The 10,475-nt window shown below is 39.4% G+C and overlaps 1 protein-coding gene across 15 annotated transcripts in view; it reads left to right on the top strand.

Moving 5' to 3' along the window:
* Positions 1–6,446, top strand: part of MEF2C (myocyte enhancer factor 2C) — a 148,436-nt gene extending 141,990 nt beyond the window's left edge. For 13 of the 15 annotated variants that reach the window (XM_032627756.1, XM_032627753.1, XM_032627740.1 and 10 more), the window contains one exon: positions 1,722–6,446. In XM_032627756.1, the coding sequence (XP_032483647.1) occupies positions 1,722–2,043 (322 nt within the window). In that variant the 3' untranslated portion in view covers positions 2,044–6,446. The remainder of the gene's footprint in view (positions 1–1,721) is intronic. The other 2 variants (XM_032627755.1, XM_032627754.1) reach the window with 1 other exon arrangement.
* Positions 6,447–10,475: the final 4,029 nt, after the last annotated feature.

Consider the following 10,475-nt stretch of genomic DNA (forward strand, 5'->3'; position numbering starts at 1 on the left):
GTATTTAATTAAAAGTCTTAGAAAATTAGTGTACTAATATACAATGTAAAATAAAAACAAATAAAAGTATAAACAGGTGATTGAAAATTATATACACTCAATGTGTAGTATCTTGATATAAATGCTAAGACTGCTTTGATTCTGTAAGATCATAAAAGAGAGAGAAAGAAAGCCTTATTAGGGAAACAAACAATTCTCCCTTACGTTATTCTCTACATTAGCTCATCTATTAATAAGAGAAGGAAAGTAATTCTTTGCCAGTAGGTGGTGCTTTTGTATAAAACATCACTCAGAGATAAACTCATTTCTAATTTTGTTATCTCTATGTATCTTGAACCTGAATTGCATCTTCCAAAAGCCCAGCCCCAAATTACTCCACTTTTTCCTCTGAAATACATGCCCATTTTCTCACTGCTTACAGTGACATTTTTAATACTATCTAATTCTCTCCATTGGAAAGTAACATAATCACATACATGAGTAGGTGGGTTTGCTTTCCTGTTTAAAGTGGGTGTGTCTGTATGGATGATTCTTTACTGTGACTCTCCTCAGTAAAAGAGATATCTGTTCCCTCTTGACAATATGGACAAGTAACACTGACTCTAGCCGTGGATGTCAGTGCACTCAGAATGTAAGAACAGTACAAGCGTCTTAAAATTGATGTCAGCAATATTACTATGGTTTATCCTCATCAAAGTCATTGTGATTGCTAGCTACACCTAAGAGCTTAATGCTTTTCCCTCCAGAACTTCCAAGTATCTAAATTCTCCCATACCTTGGAAGAAGGGCAAGTTATGCTATCCTGGAATTAAATGAGGATTAAGGGTTATAAACCCAGTAAAATCACACTAGATCCTTTCTTACAACAACCTTTCCTTAGGCAAATCCAGATTCATCAACTAATGACAATGATAAATTAGAGGAGTGGTCTTAGTATCCCAGCAGGGAGAGACTAGCTATAATAATATTGAGGTAATCGTGGGGAAAAAAACAGTATTTTCATCCCATGTAACTGAGAAAGGATGAAGAAAGTCAAATTCTTTCTCAGTTTTAGTGGGATAGGAAGTCTTAAGTGTTTTTAAGCCAATACTTAAATTTTCCTTCCCCATCTTTCCCCATCCTAAGCTTTTCATCAGAAACGGTTATAGGTAGCATTTTATGGATTCTATTTATTTGAAATTTGAACTCTCTTCACTTTCTCTGAAGACTCTACAACTTAATATGCATATTAAATTCAGGGAAACATTTATATCCATAATAAGCCCTCTACAATAATTTTCAAACACAGGCATTAGTAAATCAAAGAAGTCTAATTCAGAACCTAAACCCTGTATTGTTAAGCCCTATTGTTAAGTCTTGGATTACATTTTGGAACTAGCCTAGGGAGAAATTCCATGGACATAGAAAATGCTTTTTCCAGCGTGTCTCGTTAAAAATCTTCCTGAACCGGTAACCCGTACATTTAGGGAGGCTGTGAGAGACTAGAGGTATGATTCATGAGGCCTGGACTAGTTAAATGCTGGAATTATTACGGGGCAAATCAACAAAAGCATCCCAATTGCTCTAAGAAGGCGACGCCCCCAGGTGCTTTCAAACACGCTCTCCTCTGGGCATGCTCTGTTGTCGATGCAAATCTTTAAGCTGATGTTTTAATGTAATTGTGAGTTCCTGGGGGCTCCAGGCCTCCTCCATCTGTAACTGGGTTTCCTTTCCTCCTACAGAGCTTGCACTAGCACTCATTTATCTCAGAGTTCAAATCTCTCCCTGCCTTCTACTCAAAGCCTCAACATCAAGTCAGAACCTGTTTCTCCTCCTAGAGACCGTACCACCACCCCTTCGAGATACCCACAACACACGCGCCACGAGGCGGGGAGATCTCCTGTTGACAGCTTGAGCAGCTGTAGCAGTTCGTACGATGGCAGCGACCGAGAGGATCACCGGAACGAATTCCACTCCCCCATTGGACTCACCAGACCTTCGCCGGACGAAAGGGAAAGTCCCTCAGTCAAGCGCATGCGACTCTCTGAAGGATGGGCAACATGATCAGATTATTACTTAATAGTTTTTTTTTTTTTCTTGCAGTGTGTGTGTGTGCTATACCTTAATGGGGAAGGGGGGTCGATATGCATTATATGTGCTGTGTGTGGAAAAAAAAAAAGTCAGGTACTCTGTTTTGTAAAAGTACTTTTAAATTGCCTCAGTGATACAGTATAAAGATAAACAGAAATGCTGAGATAAGCTTAGCACTTGAGTTGTACAACAGAACACTTGTACAAAATAGATTTTAAGGCTAACTTCTTTTCACTGTTGTGCTCCTTTGCAAAATGTATGTTACAATAGATAGTGTCATGTTGCAGGTTCAACGTTATTTACATGTAAATAGACAAAAGGAAACATTTGCCAAAAGCGGCAGATCTTTACTGAAAGAGAGAGCAGCTGTTATGCAACATATAGAAAAGTGTATAGATGTCTTGGACAGACCCGGCAAAGGGTGGCCACGGTTAAATGTTAGGAACACATCAGGTCACCTAACACCCACCCCGAGATCGCTCACAAACCTGCAGGCACATCCTTGGTGTATGGCACTCATGAGAAAGGATCGACGACCATTAAAAGAGGACCATACCTATTTTTAAAAATGTGGAGTTTGAGGGCTAACGTATTTAATTAAATAAATAAATAAATCTGGGTCTGCATCTCTTATTAAATAAAAATATAAAAATATGTACATTACATTTTGCTTATTTTCATATAAAAGGTAAGACAGAGTTTGCAAAGCATTTGTGGCTTTTTGTAGTTTACCTAAGCCAAAATGTGTTTTTTTCCCCCCTTGATAGCTTCGCTACTATTTTAAACGGTCCTGTAAAAAAACCAAAAAGGACTTTTTGTATAGAAAGCACTACCCTAAGCCATGAAGAACTCCATGCTTTGCTAACCAAGATAACTGTTTTCTCTTTGTAGAAGTTTTGTTTTTGAAATGTGTATTTCTAATTATATAAAATATTAAGAATCTTTTAAAAAATCTGTGAAATTAACATGCTTGTGTATAGCTTTCTAATATATATAATATTACGGTAATAGCAGAAGTTTTGTTATCTTAATAGCGGGAGGGGGGCATACTTGTGCAGTCGCACATTTGAGTAACTATTTTCTTTCTGTTTTCTTTTACTCTGCATACATTTTATAAGTTCAAGGTCAGCTGTCAAAAGGATAACCTGTGGGATTAGAACATATCACGTTGCAACACCCTAAATTGTTTTTAACCCATTAGCAATCAATTGGGTCAACTGACATCCATTGTATATACTAATTAGTTTCTTTCATGCTATTTTTTTTGGTTTTGTGTTTGCATTTTTATCAAATGCAGGGCCCCTTTCTGATCTCACCATTTCACCAAGCATCTTGGAATTCAGTAAGTGCATACCCTAAACTTGCCCATATCCTAAATGATATGGTTGGTTTTCAGCCTAGAATTTGATAACGCTTTTAAGAAATATGCCCAGAAGAGAGAGCTGTGTTGGGGCACATGTCCCGCCAATATAGCCCTAGAAACAAGTGATATGGAGTTTACTCTATGCATGAGTTATAAATTCCCACAGAAGAAAAATGTGAAAGACTGGGTGCTAGATAAGAAGGAAGCAGGTAAAGGGATAGTTGCTTCGTCATCCGTTTTTAATTATTTTACCTGACCCTTAACAATCTTGTCAGCAATATAGGACTGTTGAACAATCCCGGTGTGTCAGGACCCCCAAATGTCACTTCTGCATAAAGCATGTATGTCATCTATTTTTTCTTCAATAAAGAGATTTAATAGCCATTTCAAGAAATCCCATTAAAGAACCTCTCTATGTCCCTTTTTTTTTAATTTTCAAAAAATAATGATGACTCTTGTCTAATATTCGTCTATAAGGGATTAATTTTCAGACCCTTTAAAAAGTGAGTGCCATAAAAGAAAGTTGATATATATTGTTTAAAAGAGATTTCAGTCTAGGAATGATTTTCTCTTGGAATGTGAAGATCTGTCGATTCATCTCCAGTCATACACATTGACATACACAGCAAAGAAGATAGACAGTAAGATTGACACTGCTATATCAGGTGTAGGACATTTCTTATCCAGTTTTTTCTTTTTCTTGCATAGTTGCTATGTGTTTCTCATTGCAAAAGGCTGCCGCTGGGTGGCAAAAGCCAAGAGACCTTACTAACTAGGCTATATTTTTCTTAACTTGATCTGAAATCCACAATTAGACCACAATGCACCTTTGTTTCTATCCATATAGGATGCTAGCCTGCCTTGTACTAACGTTTTATATACTAAATCAAACAAAAAAATCAATCGTTTCATATATCCCACTACTCCAGGTATCCATGGAACATGAAAGAAAAACATTTATGCAGAGGAAAAACAGAAAATCATCCCTGAACACACACACACACACACACACACACACACACACACACACACACACATTCACACATAGGGGGAAAAACAGAAAATTATTTTCCTCGCCATAAATTTGATCCCATTCTTACAACCCATCCTTATAAGTTGATATGTACAAAATATGCAAATGTCACAAATGTTCTTTGTCATTTCAAAACTCTTTATCAATAACTTACCTGTGGGTGGGAAAGGGTCATTATGTGAAAATATGAAAAAATAGCCATATTAATTCTTTACCTGCAGTTTGCCTCAGCAAGAAAGAAAAAGTGATTTTCTAATGCTGAAGATAAAGTAAGCTAAAGTACCAGCAGAAGCCTTGGCTATTTATAGCAGTTCTGACAATAGTTTTATAAGAACATGAAAAGAACAGAATCACTTGAAAATGGATGCCAGTCATCTCTTGTTCCCACTACTGAATTCATATAAAGTGGTGGCAAGATAGCAAAGGGATAATCTGAGAATTTTTTGAAGATGACTTAATGAGAAGAAGCACAATTTTGATTGTGATGAGTCACTTTCTGTAAACAATCGCTGTCTATCTTTACCCTTATACCTTATCTGTAATTTACCATTTATTGTATTTGCAAAGCTAGTACGGTTTTGGGTTTTTATCATGGTAAAACCTTTGTATTCAGGAGTTTAGGGCAGAGCCCTGAGGGAGTGTTATTTTACATAACCCATCCTAACATTTTAGGCAACATTCTTCATTGCAAGTAAAAGAACCATAAGTGGCATTTTACACAGCTTACAAGTATTGTTATATCTAATCCTATTTTAGAAGATTTTTTGGTAATATTAAGCTTAAATACTGGTAAAACTGATGCAATATACACAAGCTGCACAACCTGTATGCATTGGTGCGTGGAAGGCTGTTCATTTCAACCTTTTTTAAAATTGTGTTTTTTAGTAAAATGGCTTATTTTTTCCCAAAGGTGGAATTTAGCATTTTGTAATGATGAATATAAAAATACCTATCATCCTCAGATCATTTTAAGGTTAACTAAGGTGAAAATTTTAAAAAATTCCAATACACTTTTTAAAAAAAAGTCTGCCCTCTCACACTTTTATGTATTTATTTTTCTTACATACCCATCTTCTAACTTAGAGATAGCATTTTTTGCCCCCTTTATCCTTGTTTTTGTTTTTTACTCCAGAGAGTAAATGCTTTGTATTTCTTTCTTTAGAAAAAAAAAAAGATTTTTTTTTTTTTAAAGAAGAAGCCGCCACTTGAACCCCCAATAAATGCTGTTGCCTAAGCATGGCGTACTTCATCTGTTCCCGTTTGTGCCATCTGCTGTGATGTCATTACTTATATGGCGTTAATTTCCTGCCACTACAGATCTTTTGAAGATTGATGGAATACTGGTGTCTGTTAGAATGCTTCAGACTACAAGATGTAATTAAAGGCTTTTCTTAATACGTTTTAACCAAAGATGTGGAGCAATCCAAGCCACATATCTTCTACATTAAATTTGTCCATTTTGGTTATTTTCATAATCGGGTATTGCATTTTGCCTTCCCTGTTCATACCTCAAATTGATCCATACCTCAGTTTAATTCAGAGAGGTCAGCTAAGAGATGGATTCTGTTGTGGTTTGAATGCATTACCAGTGTTCTCTTGGAGCGAAGCAGCCCTGGGTCACTGTAGGCATAGGACTTGGATTGCTTCAGATGGTTTGCTGTATCATTTTTCTTCTTTTTCTTTTTCTGGGGACTTGTTTCCATTAAATGACAGTAATTAAAATAGCTTGTAAATGAGGGCATACAAGCATTTGCAACAAATATTCAAATAGAGGCTCACAGCGGCATAAGCTGGACTTTGTCGCCACTAGATGACAAGATGTTATAACTAAGTTAAACCACATCTGTGTATCTCAAGGGACTTAATTCAGCTGTCTGTAGTGAATAAAAGTGGGGAATTTTCAAAAGTTTCTCCTGCTGGAAATAAGGTATAATTTGTATTTTGCAGACAATTCAGTAAAGTTACTGGCTTTCTTAGTGATGCAGTGTCTGTGGTGCATTTTTTTAATTAATGTTTTGCTGTTCAAATTTATTCCACTTTATCGTGTTTTTTTAAAGCAGCTTCTCCCACAAGCACAAGTGAGCTTTCTCGGTTTTCAACTCAAAATACTCAGAAAGAGGGGTATTTGTGTTTTTGGGGGAAGGGAGAGTGTGAATTGTTTCCCTACTCTTGGGGTGATATATGTATCCAGCCAGTGTGGGAAGTTCAAGGTTCTTATCAAGTGGCTCAACTTTGTTATCAAAGCAGTTCCGTGAAGATCTTTGATAACTTGCTTAATTACACAGACTTTTCCAAAACTCATTGTGCAAGATATCCCCATGTTTAATATTTTTTAAACTAAAGTGTGTAAAAAGCACTTCCAGACTTATTTCTTTTTTCTTCATCAGAATAGTCTACTTAACCAAAAGAGGTTGAAAACATAGGCTTCTATCTAAATATTTGGGGAAATTAGTGAATTCATCCATTTTTAGAAACTATAAAATATATCCATTACCAAAATTTAATTACTGATATAATTTCTAAAGGAAATGTCCTTAGAAAGATCAACATAGAGACTAATTTAGGAACTGAAAAGGAAAATAAGGAGGCCCTGGCCAGCCGACTGGAGAACTGGACTTTTGCATTAGCAGTGACTCCTCCTCTGATGAAAAAAAGAATGCCTCCTGCAGAAACGCTGCATGTGGCTTCAGAATAGCAGTGCTTTTCTCTTTGTTCTCTTTATCCATTTTCAGCAAGCATTTATTAAGCAATTATTATGCGTATCTCGTGGTAGATTCTAGGATGAATCAAGATGTAGCTCTTGCTATTAATAAATGTATAACCTAATAGGAGATTAAAAGGCTAATAGGAAATAGGAAGTGTTTTCAGAGACATCTGCAAAGTGCTAGAAGGGAACCACTTTGGCCATCTTTGGAACAGAGCTGAAGCCCCAAGAATAGGCACCTCGTAACCTGCCCAGCAGAAGCAGTCTTTGACTTGTCTTTGGAGGTGCGTAGGATGGAGAAAGGCCCAGATGGATAAGGACAGGGCTGATTTGTGGGCACAAGACCTCTGCAGCCACACGTGGCCCTCCACTTAGCTTCATGTTCCGTTGTCACCATCTTGAAAATCTAATCTCTGAGCCTGTGGTTTTTGTTTGTTTGTTTGTTTTTGTGGTACGCGGGCCTCTCACTGTTGTGGCCTCTCCCGTTGCGGAGCACAGGCTCCGGACGCGCAGGCTCAGCGGCCATGGCTCACGGGCCCAGCCGCTCCGCGGTCTGCTCGGCCAAGAAACAAAACTTTTAAGTTTCTGGTGAGCGGGTGCAGAGATTCACTTATATTGCAGCCACTCAAGATAAGCCTTCTGTGTAAGTTTCCTTGCTTATTAAACCTGCCACCCACCAATCTGGAGTGGTCTGCCTCTTTCTTTGGTCTCTCCTTACCCTCCGTGTACAGAGGCCGGGAAGCTCCCAAGGCACAAGACTGCAAGAGTTGGTTGGAGTCTGATCATATAACTGCAATTTAAGAAGTCTGGGGTTTAAGGAATTAAGTGAAAGATTACAAGAGATGGAATTGTTAAAGTACAGCAAATGATGAGGTTTATGGTAGGAGTGATGATAGATAAGGAATTGTTTATAGTTTCAAGCTTAAATGGTTAGGATCATAGTAATGTTCAAATTGGATATGGAGAGGTCACTGCTTTGTCAGGAAGGTAATTAATTCAGTTTTCAGCCTGTGGAGGTTGAGTGATATCCAAGAAGAATGTGAGAATTTTGTAAGTAGAGACGAGCTCAGGATACCAGTCAATCTGAAGGTTTTGGATGTTTTGGAAGTTACTAACAGGGAGGAGCCGTGCCTTTGAAAAGCGTGTCAAGGGGAAGAAAGGGCAGAGGGAGAAGGGAGAAGAAGGCTTGGAAGGGAATGTTGCAGAGGGGAGACCTACAGAGGGAAAAGGACAAAGTCAGGAGGGAGCAGTGAGAAGGAAAACCGAAGAGTGCGGTCAAGGCATGGAGAGGTTTCAAGGAAGAGAAAAAAAGAAGCGTTCAGCAGTGTGCAGTGCTCTATTGGGGTTCCAGAGGACGAAGATGAAAGAAGGGTGATATCTGAGAACTAGTTCAACAAAATGGTGTGGGAGAGAGGAGAGACCACAGAAGTCCGTCTAAGAGATGTTGTGAAATTTCAGGCAGCGAGTATGAACTAATCTTTTACAATGTTTGTGATTAAAAGAAGAGAGTGGGGTGGGGGTGGGGGGCTTCCCTGGTGGCACAGTGGTTGAGAGTCTACCTGCCGATGCAGGGGACGCAGGTTCGTGCCCTGGTCCGGGATGATCCCACATGCCGCGGAGCGGCTGGGCCCGTGAGCCACGGCCACTGAGCCTGCGCGTCTGGAGCCTGTGCTCCACAACGGGAGAGGCCACAACAGTGAGAGACCCACGTACCGAATAAAAAAAAAAAAAAGAAGAAGAAGAAAGCGGCCACGAAGGGAAAGGTTGTTAAAAGGCTGGGTAGAAATTGAACGTGTTTATGGGCTAGGGGAGACCTAAGGGGGCAGAACACAGACATGAACCATCCTAACCAAAGCCTAGAGGATTACACTTTGTGCTCCCTAAGTCCAATTTGGATGTGGTTATTTTATTTCAATGATGTTTGGGAGTCTGGATTAAATAGAGTTATTGAATTTGATAAAGGCAAACCACCCAGAACAGGGCATCTTGAGTTTTCATTTTGTGAACCAAGTCCTTTTTCCATTTTGTTTGCATATTTTATGGCATTTTTCCTACACATTCTCCTTACAGACAGACTTCTAAGCAAGATCCAGTGATGAAAGTGGAAAGTCCAGTTCACTTCCCCACTGTGTGTCTCCCTTGAATTCCCACTATCTCTATTTCCAGAGAGCAAATGTCTCCATCACCCAAAATGAGGCTATTCCTTTAACCTCTCCTCTTCTAGGTACAGCCTCTTTCCTGGGGGACTTTTGCCTGAGAGTTGTAGTTAGGAAAACAGGTAGGAAAATGTTCGTAGTTTCTGGCCCTAAAGTGGTTTCTCGTTTTAGCAGCAACCTTGCCAGATCATCGGCTCCATCAGACCCCCAATCTTGACCAGATCCCACTTGAGGAAGAACCTCCAGCCCTAAAGCACCCATCTCTAGCAGCCAACCTCTGCTCTAGGCCAAATAGAGATGATAATCCCCTTTGAATCTGGTAACTGGTACAAGGGCCAGGCTGAAAGGGAGGAAACATGAACTACCAGTGGGGCAGTTCCGCACTAAACTGAAAGTTGTCAAGAAAGCACTTTCCCCGAACTCTCCACAGCCAGAAATGCGAGGTCCAAGTCAGTTCCCTTGCCCCACCTTCCTCTCCACAAAGACAGCACCAGGGCCTGGAGGTTGCAATGGCCAGGCAACCTGAGGAAAAAGAAATTGCAGCTGGTGCATGAGTGAGGGCGAGACCCATTGTAATGGATGTTGAGTAGCTTCTCTGTGATGGAGTTGACTTTCATTTTCTTATTTTGCCTGCTCAGTGACCCTAGATGCAGTTTTTCCAGAGGTCATCTAGTCTCCTGGTTGAGAATCAGACCAGCTTTGCTCCTCACAAGCTAAGTAGCATTTCATTTGTCAAGTTATTTACTCTCTCTAAGCACCAATTTTCTCATTTATGACTAACTCACAGGGTTGCTCCGAGACCCAGTTAAGACCTTCATAGGTGCTAATCAGTGAATAGATCCTTACTCGCCCGAAAAGTCACTCAAAATACATGCTACCATACTCTGTAAAATAACAGTAAGAAGAAGTCAACAAAATTCAGATTTCTCCTGTGATGATGACAATATGCTCTTTTGTTTCTTGGGAATATCACATCCTCTCCCCAAAGACGATTTGGTACGCCCCTTTGCTGAGGGCCAAAGCACACACTCTACCTATGGAGAAAGCAGTGCTTTGCAGGTATTCATCCCCAAACTTCCCACTAGTGGTGCCAAATATATCAACACACAGAGACTTTTCTACAAGTAATTGTTACAGAAAGAGAATTAC

This window comes from Phocoena sinus, chromosome 3, assembly GCF_008692025.1.
Source record: "Phocoena sinus isolate mPhoSin1 chromosome 3, mPhoSin1.pri, whole genome shotgun sequence".
NCBI lineage: Eukaryota > Metazoa > Chordata > Mammalia > Artiodactyla > Phocoenidae > Phocoena > Phocoena sinus.